At 40.7% G+C, this 26,100-nt stretch overlaps 1 protein-coding gene across 3 annotated transcripts; it reads right to left on the reverse strand.

Moving 5' to 3' along the window:
- Window positions 1-9,634: 9,634 nt before the first annotated feature.
- On the reverse strand, window positions 9,635-25,945 carry LOC115223518 (mediator of RNA polymerase II transcription subunit 22). 3 transcript variants are annotated; one of them, XM_036512498.1, is made up of 4 exons: window positions 24,435-24,585; window positions 21,855-22,026; window positions 13,300-13,380; window positions 9,635-9,889 (listed from the first exon to the last, which is right to left on the reverse strand). In XM_036512498.1, the coding sequence occupies exons 2-4, from the start codon at window positions 21,993-21,995 to the stop codon at window positions 9,671-9,673; spliced, it is 441 nt and encodes a 146-aa protein (XP_036368391.1). In that variant the 5' UTR covers window positions 21,996-22,026; window positions 24,435-24,585; the 3' UTR covers window positions 9,635-9,670. The 3 variants fall into 3 exon arrangements, with proteins under 3 accessions (XP_036368391.1, XP_029650007.1, XP_029650006.1); XM_029794147.2 differs by lacking the exon at window positions 24,435-24,585 and adding an exon at window positions 25,792-25,945 and having other exon boundaries at window positions 9,646-9,889; window positions 21,867-22,026; XM_029794146.2 differs by lacking the exon at window positions 24,435-24,585 and adding an exon at window positions 25,792-25,945 and having other exon boundaries at window positions 9,646-9,889.
- Window positions 25,946-26,100: the final 155 nt, after the last annotated feature.

A 26,100-nucleotide genomic window follows, 5' to 3' on the forward strand; every position in this document is an offset into this window, starting at 1 on the left:
TTACATGCCACCGGCACGGAGGCCAGTCGGGGCGGCGCTGGCAAAGGCCACGTTCGGATGATTCTCTTATGTACCACCGGCACTGGATCACTGCTACAATTTCCATTGATGTTGATCGATTTTGATTTTGATATATATAAATACATATAAAATCGTTAGCCCAAACCAGTTAGCTGATCCCCTTTTTCATAGCACTTGAGAAAGCTTATCTTTATATATAAAAGAGAAGCTGTGTGTATGTCTCCTACGATTTAGATTCCTAACTACTCCCACATTTAGCGCTGCAGTTTAACCAAAAGCGGGTATCTTATAGTCGTGATTCATATCGAGCCCTTCTGGGTATTAGCGCGCGTCTACGATGAGTCTACGATTAAAAAAAAAAATTACCATCATTTTTTTTCCATTTTAATGCATTTTTTCGGTATTATATAAGGGAAGTAACTCTCTAAAAATGTCTACGATGAGTCAACGATTTAAAAAAATTTACTATCATTTTTTTCCCATTTTTAGTGCCTTTTTTTGCTAGTTTTTGGCTATAACTCTCTAAAAATGCTTATATAGTTATTTCCCTTACAAACCCGAGCAATGCCAGGCGATACTGCTAGTTCATATTAAACCAGTTCTGTTCCTCTTACATCTGTTTTAATATTCATTAATAGCTGTCATGTCACTGAAGTCTGGGTCTTTAATGATTACATCCACTGGCATGGATAGCTTCCTGGTAATATCAGTAAAAATATTACACTTATCATCACATCAAGTAACCCACAACTCCCTGAATGTGAAGGAAGACTGTTTTCAATAACAAATTTCATATTCTCTGTAATTTGCTGTTGGTTTTTCTTAAATAATGACAGAGCCCCACACTGTCAGGTAAACACTACAGTTGAAAGCCTCTCCTTAATACTGGCCCCCATCTATGAATTCCTTCCAGGCCTTTCAAATAGTGCAATTAGATATTGGTTTCAAATTTTGGCACAAAGCCAGCAATTTCAGGGAGGCGGGTAAGTCACATCAACCCAATGCTTAACTGGTACTTATTTTATCAACTCCGAAAAGATGAAAGGCAGAGTCGACCTCAGTGGAATTTGAACTTGGGATGAAATGCCACTAAGCATTTTGTCTGATGTGCTTACCATTCGGCCAGCTCATCACCCTAGTGCAACTAGATATTAAACACTGGATTTCACAAAATAATAATTGAAGAGAGCTTAGTGTTTCTAAAAAGAGCCCCACTTATTAAACAGTTGGCTTTGCTCAGTAGAAGAAACCATGTCTGTTTTAAGCTACCTAGAATAAATGTAGTTATGTGAGTTAGATGTTCACAACCACATGGTAATGGGTATGATCTCACTGTGTGGTACCATTTACCATAGTCTTGGGTTAATGACTAATTTCTGAGAAGATAGAGACTATTAAAAAAACCCATCATAGGTGCAGGAGTGGCTGTGTGGTAAGTAGCTTGCTTACCAACCACATGGTTCCGGGTTCAGTCCCACTGCGTGGCACCTTGGGTAAGTGTCTTCTACTATAGCCTCGGGCCGACCAAAGCCTTGTGAGTGGATTTGGTAGACGGAAACTGAAAGAAGCCCATCGTATATATGTATATATATATATATATATATATATATATATATATTATATATATATATATATGCGTGTGTGTGTTTGTGTGTCTGTATTTGTCCCCCTAGCATTGCTTGGCAACTGATGCTGGTGTGTTTATGTCCCCGTTACTTAGCGGTTTGGCAAAAGAGACGATAGAATAAGTACTGGGCTTACAAAAGAATAAGTCCCGAGGTCGAGTTGCTCAATTAAAGGCGGTGCTCCAGCATGGTCGCAGTCATATGACTGAAACAAGTAAAAGAGTAAAAGAGTAACCACATAGTAATGGGTATGATCTCACTGTGTGGTACCATTTACCATTGTCTTGGGTTAATGACTAATTTCTGAGAAGATAGAGACTATTAAAAAAAACCCATCATACCGCCCTCCTCCCGTCCTCTCTAATCTACAACAGCTCTCTGTTCTGAAGATAGACCCCCCACAACTGGCCCTTAATGACACTGAAAATGCCCTGTTAAGATAGACAGAGCAGGTGTTTATTTTCTATCTTTCACTATTTACTTGTTTCAGTCATTAGACTGTGGCCATGCTGGGGCTCTGCCTTGAAGAATTTTTGGCTGAATGAATTGACCCTGGTACTTATATTTTTTTAAAACTGGATACCTTTTCTATCAGCCTTTTTGTTGAATTGCTAAGTTATGGGGAGATAAATTCATGAATACTGGCTGCCAAGTGGGGTGGGGTCCAAACACAGACAAAAAAACATACACACACATATATATATATGATGGGCTTTCAGTTTCTGTCTACCAAATCTACTCACAAGGCTTTGATTGGGTTGGGGCTGTTGTAGAAGACACTTGCCCAAGGTGCCATGCGGTAGGACTGAACCCGGCACCATGTGCTTGGGAAGCATGCTTCTTATCACATAACCATGTCTCTCTTTACTCTTTTACTTGTTTCAGTCATTTGACTGCGGCCATGCTGGAGCACCGCCTTTAATCGAGCAACTCGACCCCGGGACTTATTCTTTTGTAAGCCCTGTACTTATTCTATCGGTCTCTTTTGCTGAACCGCTAAGTAACGGAGACATAAACACACCAGCATCGGTTGTCAAGCAATGCTAGGGGGACAAACACAAACACACACACGCATATATATATATATATACATATATATGACGGGCTTCTTTCAGTTTCCGTCTACCAAATCCACTCACAAGGCATTGGTCGGCCCGAGGCTATAGTAGAAGACACTTGCCCAAGGTGCCATGCAGTGGGACTGAATCCGGAACCATGTGGTTGGTAAACAAGCTACTTACCACACAGCCACTCCTGCGCCTAAAATGTCTGATCATTTTACATATCTTTTTTACAATCCGTCCCCAATACTTGGGGACCCAACAGAAGACTTACTGCAGTACCATGGGACTGAAGAAATGAAGAAATATCCCAACATAGAAGACGTCCAAATTACCATTAAACAGATAAATTCGGGGAACCCCTATCCCTGGAACTGATGGTATACCAGCTGAGATTATTAAACAGCGTGTGTGTAGGAGATCAACAATAGGACCACATTAGTTGTCAATTAAGGTGGCGAGCTGGCAGAAACATTAGCATGCCGGATGAAATACTTAGCGGTATTTCATCTGCCGCTACGTTCTGAGTTCAAATTCCACCAAGGTCGACTTTGCCTTTCATCCTTTCGGGGTCAATAAATTAAGGACCAGTTACGCACTGGGGTCGATATAATCGACTTAATCCGTTTGTCTGTCCTTGTTTGTCCTCTCTGTGTTTAGCCCCTTGTGGGCAATAAAGAAATAGGTATTTCGTCTGTCGTTACGTTCTGAGTTCAAATTCCGCTGAGGTCGACTTTGCCTTTCATCCTTTCGGGGTCGATAAATTAAGGACCAGTTATGCACTGGGGTCGATATAATCGACTTAATCCCTTTGTCTGTCCTCTCTGTGTTTAGCCCCTTGTGAGTAGTTAGGAATTAGTTGTCAATATGTGGAATGGTTCATCAGTTCCACTGGATTTGAAAGATACTAGCCTAAGGTACAAGGGAAAAAGTGCCTAATTATACTGGGGTAACTTTCATACTATTTTCTTACAACTGTGGGTCAGATGTACGTCAGACTTTTATTGAAACCACAGCAGACACACACCTGCTCCTTAGTTGTCCTAAAGACTTAATATGGATTTAGATTTTGAAGCAGTACCACAAATATGATCTTTAGTGCCAGTCTGTTGCAAGAGAAGTGTATAGAGCCGAGACGTTCTCTTTTACCGATTTTTCTTTTATTTAACGAAAGTGTAGTGGTGATTTAAAACCCAACTGCTAGACAACCAGTCTGACACCACGAACAAACCACCACAAGTTCCATGGGATCAGTCTATCAACTAACCCCTCAATGTGAGATTGTGATGGGCTATGGTTAGCTTAAATGTTCTTGTTCTCTATAAGGAACTGCTTTTGCCGCTTGATAAACTGCAGTGTGTTGAAGGCAGCTGAGCGATGTGCCTCCACTTTTGCTCTGATCATTTGTTAAAAGCACCCAGTACACTCTGTAAAGAGGTTGTTTTCATGATGTATGGAGCATGAAAAAGTCTCAGTTTTTAGGAGTGAAACTTTAATAATTATTAAAAACTAATTTTATTTCTTTAACGAGTATGATGGTTTCCCAAACACTTTTTAGGATTAGCAGGTATACCATGACAATTTTCAGTCTACCCAGATTCCTACATTAAATGAAATATACTATATATACTATATATCTGTAGAATTACTTCTCTCTGACATCAAATATATTCTTTATATTTAAAGCACCCACTACACTCTTGGAGTGGTTGGCATTAGGAAGGGCATCTAGCTGTAGAAACTCTGCCAGATCAGATTGGAGCCTAGTGCAGCCTTCTGGCTTGCCAGTCCTCAGTCAAATCGTCTAACCCATGCTAGCATGGAAAGCGGACGTTAAACGACGACGACGATGATGATGATGATGTATGGGAAAGATTAATTTCTCAATGGACCATTATTTGACCAAACTACTTAAACACATTTCTTGAATGAGACAGAAACCATGCTAAATGAGAAAATGGAGCCCAGACAGTTCTCCAGTGGACCAGCTCCTATAAAACCGTCCAACCCATGCCAACGTGGAGAATGGATGTTAAATGATGATGAACTCCAGTTTCTTGGACAGACCCTTTCTGAACATTCACACAATGTCCTGTAAGTAACTTCTATGGATGCGATGCAGCTTCTCTCTCTCTCTCTTCCAGTTAGTGATTATTAATGTTGTTCATTGTAAATAGCCAACACCAAATATCTTCATGTCCAGCAAGAAATATTCAATGAAATATTTGTGAGTTGCTTCAGTTTATTATTCAAGCAGTCAACAAATATCTTCATTCACTGCTACTTGAACAACCAATTCACCTTATGATAAAAGCTCGGATCTTTTCCTTTTGAACGGCAGTTTTCAACACAATTTCTAGTTAACTAAACACTTTTAAACTTCGTATACTGGTAGAATGTGCCAAAATAAAACATTTTTTTCTCTTGGCTTTCTTGAGAAAATTGTAATTTGTAAGTTTAACATAGTTTAATTTTTCGAATTTTAACCAATCCTATGCCCTCTTTTGAGCTAAAATCATTTGCTGCATCTAAAACAGATAACATCCTGTCACTAACCCTAACCCTAAATTTTAGCCTTTCGTTCTTTTTACTTAATTGTTAAATTAATTTAAGGATAACAATTAAGAAAAAAAAACGAAAGCAATGGAAAATAATTTTAATTAAGAAAAAAAAAACGAAAGGCTAAAACGAAAGCAAAAACAAAACGAATTATTTTAGACACACGCGTAACAATTAAATTAATTTAACAATTAAGAAAAAAAACAAAAACGAAAGACTAAAATTTAGGGTTAGGGTTAGTGACAGCATGTTGTCTCCGTTTTAGACGCAGCAAATGATTTTAGCTCAATGGAGGCGATTCATTGGTTAAAATTCGAAAAATTAAACTACGTTAAGCTTACAAATTACAATTTTCTCAAGAAAGCCAAGAGAAAAAAATGTTTTATTTTGACACATTCTACCAGTATACGAAGTTTAAAAGTGTTTAGTTAACTAGAAATTGTGTTGAAAACTGCCGTTCAAAAGGAAAAGATCCAAAAGCCCTTCGACACGGTCGATAGAAATGCAGTGAAGAGAATCTTGGGAAAGATGGGTGCTCATCTGAGAGCGAAGATATGTTTGTCCAATAACACCCTGGGGCAAAGGCTTGTTTCAACTCAAATAGGTGCCGTCATAGCCAATTCGAATTTTATAAGGTTGTTGAACAAGGGGACATAACTGCGTCAATTTTTGTTCATAGATTTTGCAATTATAAAAGCGCACTAATTTAAGGACTGCAATCAAAGTGTCTCTGTCCACTATTGTAAACTTTCTAAGGATCTTTTCGGTTTGAACGGCAGTTTTTTAAAAATAATTTCCACGTAACTAAACACTTTTAAACTTCGTATACTGGTAGAATGTGTTTATAAAACATCTTTTTCTCTCGGCTTTATTGAGAAAATTCTATAGTTTGTAAGATATTTGTTGTTTTTTTTTTTAATTTCTGCAATTTCAACCAATCACTGACGTCCTTTGAGGTAAACAACATTCTGTGCCATATGAATATGTCCCTCGTTTAAGAAACAGATTGGGTTTATTTACATTTGTGAAGAAATGAAGATACCCTTCCCCCCACCCCTAACCCTAACACAGATTGAAATGCAATAGATCAATACTAGGGTCATAATTATGGGTGACAATTTCATATGACACCACTAGAAAAAACTGCCGTTCAAACCGAAAAGATCCCTTTCTAATCGGAATTGATTCAAATCTAGATTGGGGTTCATTAAGAATATTAGTTTCAAATTTCGGCACAAGGCCAGCACTTTCGGGTATGTCGATTACATTGACCTCAGTGCTCTACTGGTGTTTACTTTAAGGCAAAGTCGACCTCAGCAGAATTTGAACTCAGAACAGATGGATGAAATGTTACCCGGCATGCTAATGACTCTGCCAAGTAGTTCATTCTCTTTTACTTGTTTCAGTCATTTGACTGTAGCCATGCTTGAGCACTGCCTTTAGTCAAGCAAATTGACCCCCAGGACTCATTCTTTGGAAGCCTAGTACTTATTCCATCAGTCTCTTTTGCTGAACTGCTAAGTTACGGGGATGTAAACACACAGCATTGGTTGTCAAGCGATGTTGGGGGGACTAACACAGACACACAAACATATATATATATATATACACATATGATGGGCTTCTTTCAGTTTCCGTCTACCAAATCCACTCACATGGCTTTGGTTGGCCCGAGGATATAGTAGAAGACACTTGCCCAAGGTGCCACGCAGTGGGAATGAACTCAGAACTATGTGGTTGGTAAGCAAGTTACTTACCACACAGCCACTCCTGTGCCTATTAAGAATATTAAAAACAAATAATGAACTTCTGCTGTGCCAATCTTGCTTTTGATCATAAAATGATAAGTCAGAAGAAAACTAAGGTCATGTTTAAGGAAACATGAATTTGTAATTAAATACATGGGAAGCACTCCGTCGGTTACGACGATAAGGGTTCCGGTTGATCCGAATCAACGGAACAGCTTGCTCGTGAAATTAACATGTAAGTGGCTGAGCACTCCACAGACACGTGTACCCTTAACGTAGTTCTGGGGGATATTCAGCGTGACAAGACCGGCCCTTTGAAATACAGGTACAACAGAAACAGGAAGTAAGAGTGAGAGAAAGTTGTGATGAAAGAGTACAGCAGGGATCACCACCATCCCCTGCCGGAGCCTCGTGGAGCTTTAGGTGTTTTCGCTCAATAAACACTCACAACGCCCGGTCTGGGAATCGAAACCGCGAGTCCGCCGCCCTAACCATTGCGCCTCCATAATTAAATACAGTTATCCTAGAGACCAGACAGAGGATCTTGTAGATCTTTTAATCTACGTTCCTCTACTTGCTTACCAATTCCATTGGTGCGCACCTGGCAGAACCTTTCAACTGTGATGCCAGCACAGGGATTGCCCTGCACACTAAGTATGAAGAGTACGCATTATCCTAAGACCTGGTATGGTTGATATCCAGCTTCGTCAATCTCATGTGGCAGATGTTCAGCCAAGTTATAGTTTGGTGTGGTTTCGACGGTGGCGAGCTGGCAGAAATGTTAGCACACCAGGCGAAATGCTTAGCAGTATTTTGTCTGTCGCTACGTTCTGAGTTCGACTTTGCCTTTCATCCCAGTTACGCACTGGGGTCGATGTAATCGACTTAATCCGTTTGTCCCCTCTGTGTGTAGCCCCTTGCGGGCAGTAAAGAAATAGGTTAATGTCCAACCACAAGGAAAACCTGGGGGTGGTGGTGGGGTAGAGTTGGTCCCTGTATTTGTAACAGAGTGAAATCCAAATATTATGCTTGAATAAATTAAGATGGGATGGTCACAGCAGGATCACAGTTTGGCTTGACAACAACAACTCCGACGTCTGGCAGCTGACTTGGCAGACACCCATAAAATTATTAACCATCTTACAAACAATAACTCTGAGCACCTTTTCAAACTCCACTTGTCTAACACCCGTGGACATGTTTACAAAGTCAGAAAACAGCACAGCTCCCATGACTTTCGGAAACATTTTTTCACGCTAAGAGTTGCTGAAGCATGGAACAAACTGCCGGCATCAGTTGTTAGTTGTCGGAGCATTGCATCCTTCAAAACTTCCATGCTTCCTGAGATTCGCGAACACTACACCTGATTTTCTCCCCTCCATACACACGCAAGCATGTATCTGACTCGTACACTGTTCGCTTTCCAGACATTTGTACATTACTGCATATACTTTATACGCACTTTCTGACAAGTTGTGGTGCACCTGAGCACTGTATACAATAATTTCATTCTTATTATTATTATAACTTATAACAAGTTATAAAATGCAACAAATAATCTTTTCTACTATAGGTATAAGGGCTGAATTTCAGGGGACGGGGTTAAGTTGATTACCTCAGTCTGAGTATTCAAGAGATATTTCTTTTATTAATGCTGAAAGGATGAAGGGCAAAGTGGAATTTGAACTCAGAACGTGAAGATGAAGGAAATACTGCCAAACATATTGCTTAGTATGCTAGCGATTCTGCCTTAATGATAATAACAATAATCCTTTCTTATTTCTTTATTGCTCACAAGGGGCTAAACAAGGACAGACAAAGGGATTAAGTCGATTACATCGACCCCAGTGCGTAACTGGTACTTAATTTATTGACCCCGAAAGGATGAAAGGCAAAGTTGACCATGGCAGAATTTGAACTCAGAACGTACGGCAGACGAAATACCTATTTCTTTACTACCCACAAGGGGCTAAACATAGAGGGGACAAACAAACGGATTAAGTCGATTACATCAACCCCAGTGCGTAACTGGTACTCAATTTATCGACCCCGAAAGGATGAAAGGCAAAGTTGACCTTGTTGGAATTTGAACTCAGAACACAAAGACAGACGAAATACCTATTTCTTTACTACCTACAAGGGGCTAAACACAGAGGGGACAAACAAGGACAGACAAACGCATTAAGTCGATTATATCGACCCCAGTGCGTAACTGGTACTTATTTAATCGACCCCGAAAAGATGAAAGGCAAAGTCGACCTAGGCGGAATTCGAACTCAGAACGTAGCGGAAGACGAAATATGGCTAAGCATTTCGCCCGGCGCCCTAACCACTCTGCCAGCTCGCCACCTTAGATAATAACAATAATCCTTTCTGTTATAAGTACAAGGCCTGAAATTTGTGGGGAGGGGACTAGTCGGTTACATCGACCCCAGTGTATAACTGGCACTTAATTTATTGACCCTGAAAAGATAAAAAGGCAAAGTCAACCTTGGTGAGATTTGAACTCAGAATGTAAAGACGGACGAAATGCAGCCAAGCATTTTGCCTGGCGTGCTAACGATTCTGCCAGCGTTGTCGCTTTGGCAACAAATAAATGCAAACTCAACACCAGGATAAATACAAAAAAGAAATAAAAAAAGGACTTTTATTGCAACTATTTATAAACACAAGAATAATATTCGTCTTCAAGTTCGTAAAGTTCAGTGGCCATGTCGTCTCGTAAGGTTAGTAGCTTTGTGTCCAGTTCACTCTGTTTCTGTTTGTATAGTTTTGTGTTCTGACCGATGACGTCGTTCACCGATGGGAAATCGTTCAAGATGAGGAACTGCTTGAGGTCTGATACGAGCTTCATGAGGGATTCTCCAGCACGAACCTGTCCACGTGGGGAAGAGAAAGGAAGACAAACGAAACTAAGTGAGCTTACAGTCAAATAATTAGAAGTGTGGGCAATCTTACGGTTCTGGTATATTTTACGTCAACTGATCACGGGTATTTGTTTATATATGATCGTCGATTTCCGTAAAAAACTTTTATTTTTTTACGTGTGGGTGGCACGTAAAAAGCACCCACTACACTCACGGAGTGGTTGGCGTTAGGAAGGGCATCCAGCCGTAGAAACACTGCCAGATCTGACTGGGCCTGATGAAGCCTTCCGGCTTCACAGACCCCGGTTGAACCGTCCAACCCATGCTAGCATGGAAAGTGGACGCTAAATGATGATGATGATGATATGGGGTTGGGGGGAAATGGGATCTTTGGGGTTAGGATTACGTTTAGGGTTTGGGGTTAGGGTTACGACCCTAACCCCAAAGATCTCATTTCCCCCCAACCCCATATGTAAAAAAAATAAAAGTTTTTTACGGAAATCGACGATCATATATAAACAAATACACGTAAAATATACTAGAACCATAAGATTGCCGAAGTGTGTGTGTGTGTGCATCTAATTCTATTTTACCTTTTATTTGTTTCGGTCGTTAGACTGTGGCCATGCTGGGGCACCACTATGAAGAGTTTTTAGCCAAACAAAACAAACCTCAATGCCATTTTAAAAAAAAAGCCTAGTACTTATTCTATCAGTCTCTTTTGCCAAACTGCTATGTTATGCGGATGTAAACAAACCAGCACTGGTTGTCAAGCAGTAGTAGGGGACAAACACTGATACATAGACACCATCACACACATACACTTATATATATACATATACATATATATATATATACATATACATATGCTTTATTTAAAGCAGCAGAAAACTCAACAAAACCTGTTACTCTGAGTTTCCTGTTGCTGTTCATCGGACAGTTTTTGCTGAACGGCAACAGGAAACTCAGAGTAACAGGTTTTGTTGAATTTTCTGCTGCTTTTAATAAAGCATATTACTCTACCACTGGTATTTGAGTACTCTTTTTTCCACCTTGTTTCACATTTATGTGTTTACTCCGGTATATACATATATATACATATACACACACACATATGTATACATATATATATACTAGCAGTATCGCCCGGCGTTGCTCAGGTTCGTAAGGGAAATAACTATAAAGCATTTTTAGAGAGTTATAGCCAAAAAATAGAAAAAAAATGGAAAAAAAATGATGGTAAATTTTTTTTGAGAGTTAAAAAGGTGGAGTTGCGTCCCCTAGACGGTTTGTGGTTTGGGTTTCTGATTCTCAACCCCATGTCGAATTTATCGATTTTTTTCAGAACTGGGGGAACTTTTCAAAATTTTCGCTGCGTTAGTTTTGAATTATGACATTGGGCTATGTGTGTGTCAAGTTTCATCAGAATCGGTTGAAAGCCGTGGTCAGAGTGAGGGTACAACCTAACAGACACACAGAAACACGCACAGACAAACTGCCGTTTATATAGAGAGATATATATATATATATATACACACACACACACACATATATATATACATACACACCACACACACATATATATATATACATATACACACACACACATATATATATCATACACACACACATATATACATACACACACACACACCATATATATATACATACACACACACACACCATATATATATATATACATATACACACACACATATATATATCATACACACACACATATATACATACACACACACACACACATATATATATACATATACACACACACACACACACACATATATATATCATACACACACACATATATACATACACACACATATATATGTACACACACACACACACATATATATGTACACACATACACATACATGACAGGTTTCTTTCAGTGTATGTCTACAGATCCCCTCACAAGGCTTTGGTTTGCCCGAGGCTAATGAGAAGCAAACTCCTGACCAAACAGCCACAAGTGTGTTTATATTTGTATGTGTGTGTATATGGAAATATATTTATCACTCAAGAGTGTGTATATGCATGCATGTCTATCTAGGAATACATCATCAAATATAAGTATAGGTATGTATGCAACATCAGCTGAATGGTTAAGAACTTCTCTTCACAATCACAAGGTCCTTGGTTCAATTCCAGTGTATGGCACCTTGGGCAAGGGCCATTTATTTTGTCGACAGGCTGACCCCAAGCCTTGTCTATGAAACTGGATAGATACAAACTGTGTAGAATCTCAATGGTTAGATTATACCTGTAATACAGTCGCATCATCTTAATGAAATTCTCAATCTGAATTCTGATTCAGGTTGTGGATTTCATTAAGGGTACATGTGTCCCTTATATGCTAATTCAATGACTGGCTTCTGTGCCGGTGGCACATAAAAAGCACCAACCAATCGTGGCCGGTGCCAGCCTCCCCTGGCACGTAAAAAGCACCCACTACACTCATGGAGTGGTTGGCGTTAGGAAGGGCATCCAGCTGTAGAAACACTGCCAGATCAGACTGGAGCCTAGTCCAGCCTCCTGGCTTCCCAGACCCCGGTCGAACCGTCCAACCCATGCTAGCATGGAAAGCGGACATTAAACGATGATGATGATGATGATAGTGCAGTTGATTAAACAATTAATATGTATTGTCTAAATTGACAGTGATCTTATTGTCTTTACATTATGAAATATTGGAGTTGTTTAGCCCAAGGACAGCTTCGACCAAGATTATCTCCCTTTCATTTAGACCAGTAGTCTTCAACTGGGGTCATATGGACTTTGGGGGTTTCACAAAAGATTTTGTTGTTAAAATTTCTGTGCACTGAAATCCGTTATACTTCTACCATACACAAAATATTTTAACAGTTTTTTAAAATACAATTCTTAATAATCATCATCGTTTAACGTCCGCTTTCCATGCTAGCATGGGTTGGACGGTTCAACTGGGGTCTGGGAAGCCTGAAGGCAGCACCAGGCCAGTCAGATCTGGCAGTGTTTCTACAGCTGGATGCCCTTCCTAACGCCAACCACTCCATGAGTGTAGTGGGTGCTTTTTATGTGCCACCGACACAGGTGCCAGACGAGGCTCGCGAACGGCCATGTTTGGATGGTGCTTTTTAAGTGCCACCGACATAGGTGCCAGACGAGGCTGGCGAATGGCCACACTCGGATGGTGTTTTTTATGTGCCACCGACACAGGTGCCAGACGAGGCTGGCTATTAATATTTAATTATAAAGATATAATAGGGTTATTTTAAACATTGGATGGCTATGAGGGTCCACCTGAGGTAAAACAGGAACTAAAGGGGTCCATAGGAAAAATGGTGTAACTAAGATTGACTTGAGAGAGAGAGAGAGAGAGAGAAAGAAAGAGAAGCAATGCTTCTTCAGTACAACTTACAATATTTGAAGCGCGGACTTGCATCTCATATTGATCTTGTTCTGCTTGAGTCATCCTTGAGATTTGTGTATCGTCTTCCACCTGAGTCACACAAAAAAAAAAACATTCGTTACAAGACATAAGGACATTTTTCCCAAAAGTATTTTTCATTTCCCTATCACAATCATTGAAAGACAATTAACCAAATTCATTTGTTCTTTATCTGAAAATGCAAACCTATGATCAACAACATAGGCGCAGGAGTGGCTGTGTGGTAAGTAGCTTGTTTACCAACCACATGGTTCCGGGTTCAGTCCCACTGCATGGCACCTTGGGCAAGTGGCTTCTACTATAGCCTCGGGCCGACCAAAGCCTTGTGAGTGGATTTGGTAGACGGAAACTGAAAGAAGCCCATCATGTATATATGTATATATATATGCGTGTGTGTTTGTGTGTCTGTGTTTGTCCCCTTAGCATTGCTTGACAACCGATGCTGGTATGTTTATGTCCCCGTTACTTAGCGGTTCGGCAAAAGAGACCGATAGAATAAGTACTGGGCTTACAAAAGAATAAGTCCCGGGGTCGAGTTGCTCAATTAAAGGCGGTGCTCCAGCATGGCCGCAGTCAACTGACTGAAACAAGTAAAAGAGTAACACTCCAGCCATGAACATCCTGTCTTTTGGTTGTCATGTTGTTAATCAGGTCTTATTTAGAACCATGCCATCCAGCCTGTCCCGTTTTAACCCTATGGCATTTAAACCAGCCATATCAGGCCAAAATATTCTACCTGTTTTATGTTAAAAATTGCCAGATCCAGCCTCTCACACCTCCTCTACAATGTTATCCAAAATCTCCAAAATCTCAAAACTATGAAATAATGCAGGATTAATTCAAAACAATGTGAACAAATAATAAGCATTACATTTGACAGAATAATCTGAATACTAAAGGGTTAAAGGTTGTGTATAGAGTGAGTTGAAGGAGATTTGGCAGCTATTTCTAGCATGTCAGGCAACTTTAGCTACTCTGCGACTTTGATACCCTATGGGTTGGGGTAACTAAAAGGCTGTGACCTTCATCTCTTTCTGTGCAGCATGAATACAAAATTGGGATCTTTTCGGTTTGAACGACAGTTTTAAAAAATAATTTCCACGTAACTAAACACTTTTAAACTTCGTATACTGGTAGAATGTGTTTATGAAACATCTTTTTCTCTTGGCTTTATTGAGAAAATTCTATAGTTTGTAAGATATTTGTTGTTTTTTTTTTTAAATTTCTGCAATTTTAACCAATCAATGACCGTCTATTGAGGTAAAAAAATATATTCTGTGCCGTATGAATATGTCCCTCGTTTAAGAAACAGATTGGGTTTATTTACATTTGTGAAGAAAAAAAGATACCCTTTCCCCCACCCCTAACCCTAAAATAGTTTGAAATGCAATAGATCGATACTAGGGTCATAATTATGGGTGACAATTTCATATGACACCGCTAGAAAAAGATCCCAAAATTGAAAGTTGGTCAGTCAAAATTTAGGCCAAATGCTCACACTCTGTCACAGAAAAGGTATTGTAGAAGAATGGTATGCATCTGTTGTTTCTGACAATGTGATAAAAAAAAAGGGGGAGGGAGAGGGTATTTTATCAGAACTGATTTAAGCCGTTATGAGTAGTCCTTGCACTTATGAAGGGGTTTCACTCATCCAGGTTCCCCTGCATCAGAGAAAAAGCAAAGCCACCATGTGTCAGGGGTTAGCAATGTTAAGACATGCTGCTGGCTTCATTGCTTATGAAACAGGTGATTCTTTATTTTCAGAGTTGATGAAAAATGCTGATGCTGTCATCACCGTTGGCAACACTAACTTGTATCCAGGTGGTTAATTTGTAGTGAGTAATTGTGCCTCTTCTTCTTGATGGGTGTGGAGGGTGCTGGTGTGTGAGGTGGCTGTTCAGGCCAAGGGCAGTATAGAAGAGCCAGGGGAATCTATCACAGGGTAGGGTTGACAGGGGACAAAGAAATGTGAGTCCCTCTTTGTGTCTTTGACGTCTGTTATTTTCCATTTGGTCCCTTCCCTTAACTTTGGCATGCTGCCAATTTGGGGGATGTTATAGAGAATAGATTAATTACAAGTTTTTATTTAATTAAAAACAGAAAAAATTATTTCATTTAATCATTTTTCCATTCATTGAAAATAAAAAACTGATTCTACATTCTTTTTGCTTTTCACTTATTGGGCTATGGCCATGCTGGGGTGTTACTGGTCTCTATTTGTTGAAGTGCTAAGTTACGATAAGTAAAGGGGAACATGACATAAACACACAAAGGTTTGGTGGTTATAATGAGAGAAATAGAACTCAATATGCAAAATAGAGCACATATAGAAATACACACACACCTCATTGGTGCTGGTATGACATAAAAAGCACCCAGTCCACTCTGTAAAGTGGTTGGCATTAGGAAGGGCATCTACCCATAAAAACCATGTGGCGCCTGATGCAGCCCCCTGGCTTGCTATCTATCTATCTGCTCAGTCGAAGTCGACTCTCAGTTACTCGTTGGATCAGTGTCCTCCAGTCAGTTCTATCCTGGGCCGCTTCCTTCAGATTGACTATGTCCATTCCGGTATCACTCTCGATGGTATCAAGCCAGCGGGTTCTTGGTCGGCCTCTTCCTCTCTTGCCACTGACCATTCCGAGCATGATGTCCTTCTCCAGGGATTTTCTCCGCATGATATGACTGCAATATGCCAATCTACGCTTGGTTATCCCAGCTTCTAGCGACATTTTCGGCCTGATCTGCTTAAGAACTTCTCCATTGGTGAGCCTCGCTGTCCATGGAATCCATGGCTTGCTAGCTCCTGTCAAACTGTCCAATCCACACCAGCATGGAAGACAGATGTTAAATATTGATGATGATGATGATGGCATGTTTTCCACACAACTTCTGTCCATCAAATTCAACTCACAACAAGTCACTGGTCAGCCCAATAATTCAATAGTCTATATGCACAGACAGACAGACATCCACACCTGTTCAAAACATTTCAGGTGTAAAATGTAGTCATTAATTTCAGCAAATTAAGTCACCAATAAAAATTAACATGCTTCGTTAGTCACCAATTAGTAGGGACCAGAACCAATGATGACAGTGGACAGTAGAGTTAGTTAGGTAGTGGACAGAGGAGTCAGTTTTATCTGACCAGTAGACTTTGTGGCTTGTGTTAGACCATTAAACTGTAACACTATTTCTGTCCTTGGGTAGCAACTGTTATTCCCTATTTGCTGACCCCTAGAAACTATGAAAAACGGCTAATGTTTCCTTCAGATTTTGCTTTTGTTACTTTTATTCAAATCCCAAAGAATCCCCTTCAACAAATGGCTATGATACTCCCCCACTACTCCTGCTCATGATCAGAAATGCATGTTCCACTAAGGGACATACTCAAGTGGTTAAGGTCAAGCAATTGACATGCAAATCTGTGGTATTGAACAGAATATTTGCTGTAATGATATCTCTGCTTTGGCAATTCAGTGCTGAATCTGTTGGAAATGTGATGGAAATCAGGTGAATTTCAAAACATTGATGTCCAGGTGACAAAAGCAAAGTCTGAAGGGAATAGTTGTCGTTTCCTTTGATTTACAGAATAGAAGCAGAGGAAAGAACATTTCCTGACAAAAAAAAAAAAAAAAAATGTTACAGGCGCAGGAGTGGCTGTGTGGTAAGTAGCTTGCTTACCAACCACATGGTTCCGGGTTCAGTCCCACTGCGTGGCACCTTGGGCAAGTGTCATCTACTATAGCCTCATACTGACCAAAGCCTTGTGGGTGGATTTGGTAGATGGAAACTGAAAGAAGCCCGTCGTATATATGTATATGTATATATATATGTATGTGTATGTGTTTGTCCCATCCAACATCACTTGTCAACCGATGCTGGTGTGCTTACGTCCCCGTAACTTAGCGGTTCGGCAAAAGAGACCGATAGAATAAGTACTAGGCTTACAAAGAATAAGCCCCGGGGTCGATTTGCTCGACTAAAAGGTGGTGCTCCAGCATGGCCACAGTCAACTGACTGAAACAAGTAAAAGAGTAAAAAGAGTGTTAGCGAAGCAGTAATCAATGAAGTGAGAGTTAATTATGTCCGTCCAGTGTCAACTGGTCAATAAAGCCACCGACTCAGTGACTGGTGTGAACCCTGAACACTGACAGTATTGGTCCCATCTTATTTTTAACAGGCAGCAAGCTGGCAGAATCGTTAGCACGCCAGGCGAAATGCTTAGTGGTATTTTGTCTGCTGCTACGTTCTGAGTTCAAATTCTGCCGAGGTCGACTTTGCCTTTCATCCTTTCGGGGTCGATTAAATAAGTACCAGTTATGCACTGGGGTCGATGTAATCGACTTAGTGTCTTTCTCTGTCCTTGTTCGTCCCCTCTGTGTTTAGCCCCTTGTAGGTAGTAAAGAATTAGGTATTTTGTCTGCTGCTACATTCTGAGTTCAAATTCCGCCGAGGTCGATTTTGCCTTTCATCCTTTCGGGGTCGATTAAATAAGTACCAGTTACGCACTGGGGTCGATGTAATCGACTTAGTCTCTTTCTCTGTCCTTGTTTGTCCCCTCTGTGTTTAGCCCCTTGTAGGTAGTAAAGAATTAGGTATTTTGTCTGCTGCTATATTCTGAGTTCAAATTCCGCCGAGGTCGATTTTGCCTTTCATCCTTTCGAGGTCGATTAAATAAGTACCAGTTACGCACTGGGGTCGATGTAATCGACTTAGTCTCTTTCTCTGTCCTTGTTTGTCCCCTCTGTGTTTAGCCCCTTGTAGGTAGTAAAGAAATAGGTATTTTGTCTGCTGCTACATTCTGAGTTCAACTTTGCCTTTCATCCTTTCGGGGTCGATCAAATAAGTACCAGTTACGCACTGGGGGTCGTAGTAATCAACTTAGTCCCTTTCTCTGTCCTTGTTTGTTCCCCCTATGTTTAGCCCCTTGTGGGCAATAAAGAAATAAGTATTAGTCCCATCAATCTTAGACAAGACACTGGGCCAAGACAGTATCAAAAATACTACACCCCATACTAACCCACCCAATCCCTTGCTTAAAACTACCAGCACCTCCCTAACAACCCACCCTGCACCTATGAAAAAGGTAAACCAAGTGATAAGAAAGCCTTAATCTTTTAGCCTTTAAACTGGCCATATCCAGCCCAAATATTCTGTTTTATGTTCAAACCAGCCAGGGATCAGGCCTCTCACACCTACCCTATAATGTTATTCTAAAATTATACAATTACGTTATTGAAATGTCAAAGCTGAAAGTTAATGCATGATTAATTCAAAACAGTGTGAATAAATAAGCATGACATGTAACACAATAACCTGAATGCAAAGGGTTAAGCATGCGACTTACAACCCAGACACCCACCCATCTCTGTCCCTCATCATCATTGGTGGTTCAACAACACTAACAGATGGACTAAATAAACAACCCCCCCCCCCCACAACAAAAACGAAAGTGAAACTACAACAACAACAACAACAAAAGCTATGTAGATATTTAATGATGGCTTGTAAAATAATTTCACAAACGAGAATACAAATAAATAAATACATCCTACATTGTACTGGGTGGAGGGGTTAATCTTTTTAATTGTAGTTAGGGATATGTCAGTTTAAAGGAAGCACATGGCTTAGTGGTAAAGGTGTTGGACTCATGATTGTAAAATTGGGGTTTCAATTCCTGGACCGGGTGATACATTGTGTTCTTGAGCAAAACACTTCATTTCATGTTACTCCAGTCCACTCAGCTGAAAAAATTAGTCACCCTGCGATGGACTGGTGTCCCGTCTAGGAAGGAATATATATGTCACAGAAACTGGGGCCCTATGCTCCTTGTGGACTAAGCAGCCAACTCCCTCCCCACTGGTCTAAAGGAGTTGATACCCTGCAGAGTTATCTCTCTATATATAAACGGCAAAATGTCTGTGTGTGTGTCCTTTATACAAATCCACAATTTTTCAGTTAGAGGGCTTGCACTTTCTATGGTCATTCAAAACCGTCCAAGGGTGGTCGTGCACATCTTTACATTTCCCCAGTCACCCACAAAGCCATTAAAAAATCTATAGAAGTGACTTTTTTATGAATTTTCTATCCAAAACCCAATCAAAATGCCTGAAACTTGATACGCCAATTGAATGCCAGCTAGCTGTATGTGATTGGTCGGAGATTTGGACAGTACTCACGTGTATGTGCATGCACTAGCACTATGACCTGGCGTACTGCAGTACTTGTTGGTTATAAAACATTGCCACAACACCTACTTGGTAGTGAGTTGCACCATCATAAACCACAAGGTACCTACTTAGAGGAAGGTGGACTGTGCCTCCCCATGGTTCATAATCATACACTTTAGGTGAGGTAACAAGAGAATCTCTTTGTTGTCACTTGCTCTGCTAAAAATAGCAACCAAATTTCCTACCAAGAGGACACATATAATTCACCATTGAGAATTCATGGAAGAATTCAACAATGACTGCCTCCTGTGCATTCTTCGCTGCCGTCGGGTGGATCGAGTTCCCACCGCCAATCTCTGACTTCGCCTGTCTCTGCGGCCCCTTCCATCTGTCCTTCTGCAACGGCGCTTGCAGTGGTTTGGCCATGCATGTAGGCGTCTGGTGGGTGAACTGAGCTGTGATGACCTTCTCCCAACTGGCGGAAACGCATGGGCGGGCAGCTGAAGACCTGGGCTACGACGATCAAGGAGGAACTCTCCGTGCTCACGGGACCGCAGGTGGTTGGCCTGTGCTGATGGAACAGTGATTGGCTTGCTATCTCCAGCGAACTGGCGCAGGACCGTCGTGCATGGGCTGCCATGGTTTGAGATGCCTCGAGGGTGGTAGAAGAAGCCGACTCAACCCGCCCAGGGTGAATGTTGCCACAAGTACAAGTAAGTACGCATTATATAATGTACTCTTAAACTCCTCCTGCCACGAAAATAGATGGGATGGTTGCGACAGGAATGTATTTGACTGAAGGTCTGCTTGTCCACGACTGACTTGGGGTAAAAACACACCATCCCATAACCACCGAGATGTATCACACTTTACCATGTACAGCAATGTGTGTTACAGTTCCTCATGATACCTGGGTAGGCTGCAACTCATCATGGTATCTAGTAATAGTTACATTGGTTTCAAATTTTGGCACAAAGTCAATCAATTATGGGGGAAGGGTCAAGTCAATTATGTTGACCCCAGCACCCAACAGCACCAAAAGGAAGAAAGGCGAAGTTGACCTCGGTGGAATTTGAACTCAAAAAGTAAAGACAGATGAAATGCCACTAAATATTTTTACAAGAGTGCTTGCAATTCTGCTAGCTTGCTATTTTCATCATCATCATCATTGTTTAGCGTCTGCTTTCCATGCTAGTATGGATTGGACGGTTCAATTGAGGTCTGGGAAGCCAGGAGGCTGCACCAGGCCCAGTCTGATCTGGCAATGTTTGTACGGCTGGATGCCCTTCCTAACGCCAACCACTCTGTGAGTGTAGTGGAAGCTTTTTACGTGCCAGACGAGGCTGGCAAACAGCCACGGTCGGATGGTACTTTTTATGTGCCACCAGCATGGAGGCTAGGCGAGGCTGGCAACGGCCACGATTGGATGGTGCTTTTTACGTGCCACCAGCATGGAGGCCAGTCGGGGCGGCGCTGGCAATGGCCATGTTCGGATGGTTCTCTTATGTGCCACCAGCACTGTTATCACTGCTACAATTTCCATTGATGTTGATCGATGTCGATTTGATTTTCACTTGCCTCACTTTAGTTAGTTATATTGACAACTTCTTGTGGTACCTACTTATGAGTTAGGTGGACTGCACTTTATCATGGTACCTCTTTTCAGACAGACTGAAATCTATTACTGCTATATATCTAAAGGTAGGTGGACCTTACAGTGATTAAAGTTAGAAGGGTAGCATATCCCATGGTACTTATTTATAGGCAGAAAAGCAGTTTCTTCTTACAACATCTATTTTACATGAAGATGAATTTGTTCTGTTTTGGGCCCTTAACTCCTCATAAGGTCATAGAGGTGTTATTGTGAAATATGGTGTGCCACAGGCAATTTAAAACCTGATGGAAACCTATCCGTCTCCAGGTCTGAATACAGTGAATTTCTTCTAGAAAGAGAGAAGAATCAACATCTGTATTTGACTGGTACTCTGTTGACCCCAAAAGGATGAAAGGTAAAGGTAAAGCTAATCTCAGTGGGATTTGAACTCAGAGTACAGAGAGCCGGAATGTGGATGAACAAAACCAAGGATTAAGTGTATTTGGTCATGAGTAGTGCACTCGTAATGGGAGTGAGAAGGCCACAAATGATGGCACCTCTCAACGGTTAGATGGTCTTGGCTACAAAGAACGAAATGTCCTTTGGTCACAAAGTGGTGGTGGTGGTGGGGGCAAGGAAGTTGGAAATCTTAATGGAAATAAAATGCAGAAACAGAAGAGAAGAGAACACGATAACATTTCACAGACAACACCAGACAAATATCAAACACGAAGAGAATGGAAGAATTTTAAACACACAATTCTACAAACCCGAGCTAGTTTGATAATCTCTCGAAAGTTATCAACCATCGATTTCACGTCATCTTTCAGGCGTTTGTTGTAGGATCTGAGCAGAGCTTCTTTGCTTTGGGGTAGAACTCTTTGAGGGTGTCCCGACATAATTATACGTTCATGTGGTGATTAAGATAATCTGAGAGAAGAGGAAAATAATAAAAAAAGAAACAATAAATGAAATATCTGAGACGAGTTGTAAAAAAATATTATAATTTATCAAGAGCATTCTTCTTTTGTTCTTCTTACAGCATTCACCCGGGGTGGGTTGAGCTGGCTTCATTCATCCTCAATGCTGCATCTCTCACAAACGCCGACCAGGCCTGGCAATTTGAGGCTAACGACCACGTGATCTCCAACCATTCCTTATTCCAGCGACGAACGCAGTAGATATGGGAGCCTAGGTTGGGTTCCAGATCAGCCTTGACTGTCATCAGTCAGGTTTTTCGTTGTCCACCACATCGCTTTCGCCAACCCTGAAGGGGAGCTGGGGCAATTGCTTCGTGGGTTGGGTTCAAGATCAGCCTTGACCGTCATCAGCCAGGTTTTTCGTTGTCCACCACATCGCTTTCGCCAACCCTGAAGGGGAGCTGGGGCAATTGCTTCGTGGGTTGGGTTCCAGATCAGCCTCGACTGTCATCAGCCAGGTTTTTCGTTGTCCACCACATCGCTTTTGCCAGCCCTGAAGGGGAGCTGGGGTAATTGCTTCGTAGATGCATTCTCCTGGCTGACGACGGAGGGCATGACCCAGCCAACGCAGGTGTCTCGTTAGGATGACTTGTCGGAGGGAGGTGATTCTGCACTGGTGTCGCACCGAATTGTTGGAGACAAAGTGATGCCATCGGACACGAAGGATGCGGCGTAGACAGAGGTGATCAAAGGATTCTAGTTGCTTAATATCTTCCACCCTCATTGGCTTTTGGAATGTCAGATCCCTGATGCATGAAGAAACACAGGCACTAATGATGCACACTCTATCCAAATATCAAGAGCATTTTAGATTAATGAAAGAAATGAGAAATAAGGAAAGCTTTTAACAAAGCAGAAATTTTTAAAAACCTTTATGGGTGCAAAGGCTTATGATCCAAAGGGTAGCTGCTGCTACTAACACCAGCACTGGACTACCTGAAATGGCAGTATCTATATAAATACATATTGAGGTGGTGAGCTGGCAGAAACGTTAGCACGATGGGCGAAATGCGTAGCCGTATTTCGTCTGCCATTACGTTCTGAGTTCAAATTCCGCCGAGGTCGACTTTGCCTTTCATCCTTTTGGGGTCGATAAATTAAGTACCAGTTATGCACTGGGGTCGATGTAATCGACTTAATCCGTCTGTCTGTCCTTGTTTGTCCCCTCTGTGTTTAGCCCCTTGTGGGTAGTAAAGAAATAAGTATCTATATAAATACATATTTCTTTGACTGTAGTCTTCTGAAGATAGGTCTTTGTACCTGAAATATTAAGTTTTTTAAAAAAACTTTCTGCATTGTTAGAAGCTAACCTTACTGTCAAGGTATTGGTTGCTCTCCAACAGGTTTGTGATTGAGTCTGTGGCGGTGGAGATCTCTGGCATTCTTGGCCCCTGGACCATATCCCTGCTCACTGCTATCAAGGCAGAGATGGCTGTCTGCAAGTGCAAGCCCAGTGAGTCAGAGTGCCTGTTCCACTGCATCTCCCTTGCCGTCCTGTGGGGCAACACCTTTTCCAGCTTGTCTGCTGGGGCCATAAGAAGGGTTTCTTAATAAAGATATATAAACAAGAAAAAATAAATAAATAAAAAAAAAGATTAAGAATTTCTCATTTCATTCATTATTCTGCTACTCTTATAATTTACTTTTTAATTATTAATCTCATCTTATGACATAAATCAACATCATCATTTGCTGAATGTGCATGGCTCAGTGATTAGAGCGTCGAGCTTATGATCATGAGGTTGTGAGTTCGATTCTCGGATCGGGCTGCATGTTGTGTTCTTGAGCAAGACACTTTATTTCATGTTGCTCCAGTTCACTCAGCTGTAGAAATGAATTGTGACATCACTAGTGCCAAGCTGTATCGGCCCCTTTCCCTTTCCTTTGGATAACATTGGTGGCGTGGAGAGGAGAGGCTGGTATGCATGGGCGACTGCTGGCCTTCCACCAACAATCTTGCTCGGACTTGTGCCTGGGAGGGTAACTTTCTAGGTGCAATTCGATGGTCATTCATGACCGAAGGGGTCTCCATGTCCTGCTTAGGAAATTCACAGTACTCAGGTTGTCAAAACAATGAACATATGGAGGGAACAAATCACTTCAGTAATAAATCACTTAAACTGATATTTTTACTTCTTATTTTAATGGTATTAAAGTTCAAAAACAGAAAAATATAACCGAGGGGGGTGTAGTCCTATTTCACACTTAGGGGGTTTATTCCTAGGAGGGTTTTGTCTGGATCCCAGTTTAGCCCAGTATGATTATATTCACTGGAGGTAATAATTTGTTGGCAACGCCAGGTCTGCCCTGATATGTAATTTTTCGTTTCCAGGGACGCAACAAAATAAAAGTGTTTACCTTGTCAAAAGTGGAGCTGAAAGTGTTTTCTTTTGCAAAAATGTAAAAACTGTTTTCCTAGAAAATGAAATTATATTAATTCTTTAGCATTCCAGATTATTTATTCTTGGTTTGTTGAATTAATCTTGCATTACCTCATAACTTCGAGATTTGAATGATGCGATTCTTTATTTTTAGAATGAGATTGTCGGACAGGTGTGAGAGGCTGAATCTAGTCACTTTGAACATAAAACATAGAAATTTGGGCCTGATATTACCTGTTCAAATGCTAAAACAGTGATTCCCAACTTGGGACATATACCCCACCGATGAAGCCTGATGCCATAGTCGCCAGGCACAGAGTTCTCATTAAAGGGATTCACTTTTTTATATATATGGGGTGGTGGTGGTGTTAGGGTTTGTGTTAGAGTTAGGGGTGGGAGAAAAGGGTTTCTGTTATCTTCAGAAATGTAAACAAAGCCACTTCAGGTACTTACGGTACCTAAACCGAAGGATAGCCCTTTTTTTTTATATTAGTCACTAGAGTACATTTTTTTTGGACTCAGCACTTAGAAGAATTATCGGTAGATTCTCTAGTATTTAAATAATTGTGATAAAGTATTTAAAATAAAGTGTTTTTTTCCAACCACTGGTAGGGCATACGTTTTTATGGACCGTTGTAAAGGGGTCTGGGGTGGTGGAATAGGTTGGGAAACACTGTGCGAAGGAGTGTCCGTCAACTTAAGCCGAGATTATTAAAAACATCTTTTTCATCAAAATTATGGCCTACATCTTCGCGTACAATTAGTCTCATATTCAATGGAGTTTGAGGCATTATGTATTTCCTAAAGATGGAACTGAAGAATTATGGACAGTTTAGATCCTTTTATCACTTGGACTTAAATAAATAATAATGTGCATTTTTCAACCAAGGAAAACAAGTTCATTTTTGACAATGGGACCTTGGACCGGACCATGTCCAACGATCTAGTATACTTGTGATTAAAAGCGTTCCGACCGCGATCATCCCGGCTTTCTTAAATTTAGGAGTATAATATCCAAACACGTTCCCTCTTTTTTAAACGGTCAGCGGTGGTGCCCCAGCATGGCCGCAGCGGCCTTCGGGCTAAAACATTTTTAAGGATTTAAGGATTGTTGAATGTAATTTGGCTGCTATTTCTGCAGTCTTCTTGATGGATCGCTAATCTGATTGGTTAAATGCTTCATCAGAACCAATTTTGACAACCCAGGCATTATACAATCGACAGAGTGGTCACGGATTTTGGTTTCTAAGCTGAAGAACACGAATGGAATTTATAGAGAGAGGGGGGATGAATTACTGATGGATATATGCATATTATAAACACAGAATACTTACAAATAGTGACCACCCTCGAGGAAAGTTCAGGTCTTGTAAGGAAAACCCGGTTTGGAAAGGTTTTAATGGGGTTCAAAATATTTTTGTTGTTGACACTTCCGGCGGAAATGAGGATGTAGTTAGTTTCGATGTAATTAGTGATAAAATAATATTTTTAATAGGAAATTAAGATTATATTTTGTGATCAAATTTCTAATATCTAAAATAAATTCCATTCATATTATATGCAATAATATTAATAATATAATAGGGCTGTTTGTAAAAATTACATACACGATATTCCTGATATATATATATATATATATATAT

Source organism: Octopus sinensis, linkage group LG23, assembly GCF_006345805.1.
Source record: "Octopus sinensis linkage group LG23, ASM634580v1, whole genome shotgun sequence".
In the NCBI taxonomy this organism is placed as follows: domain Eukaryota; kingdom Metazoa; phylum Mollusca; class Cephalopoda; order Octopoda; family Octopodidae; genus Octopus; species Octopus sinensis.

What these genes read in the sequence shown, in the direction of transcription:
- LOC115223518 (XM_036512498.1), bottom strand. Translation starts at nt 21,995, where the DNA reads ATGTCGGGACACCCTCAAAGAGTTCTACCCCAAAGCAAAGAAGCTCTG. An exon ending in TAGCTCGGGTTTGTAGAATT is followed by an intron (nt 13,381 to 21,854) that starts GTGTGTTTAAAA and finishes TGTGTGACTCAG; the next exon opens with GTGGAAGACGATACACAAAT. An exon ending in AAGTCCGCGCTTCAAATATT is followed by an intron (nt 9,890 to 13,299) that starts GTAAGTTGTACT and finishes CCACGTGGACAG; the next exon opens with GTTCGTGCTGGAGAATCCCT.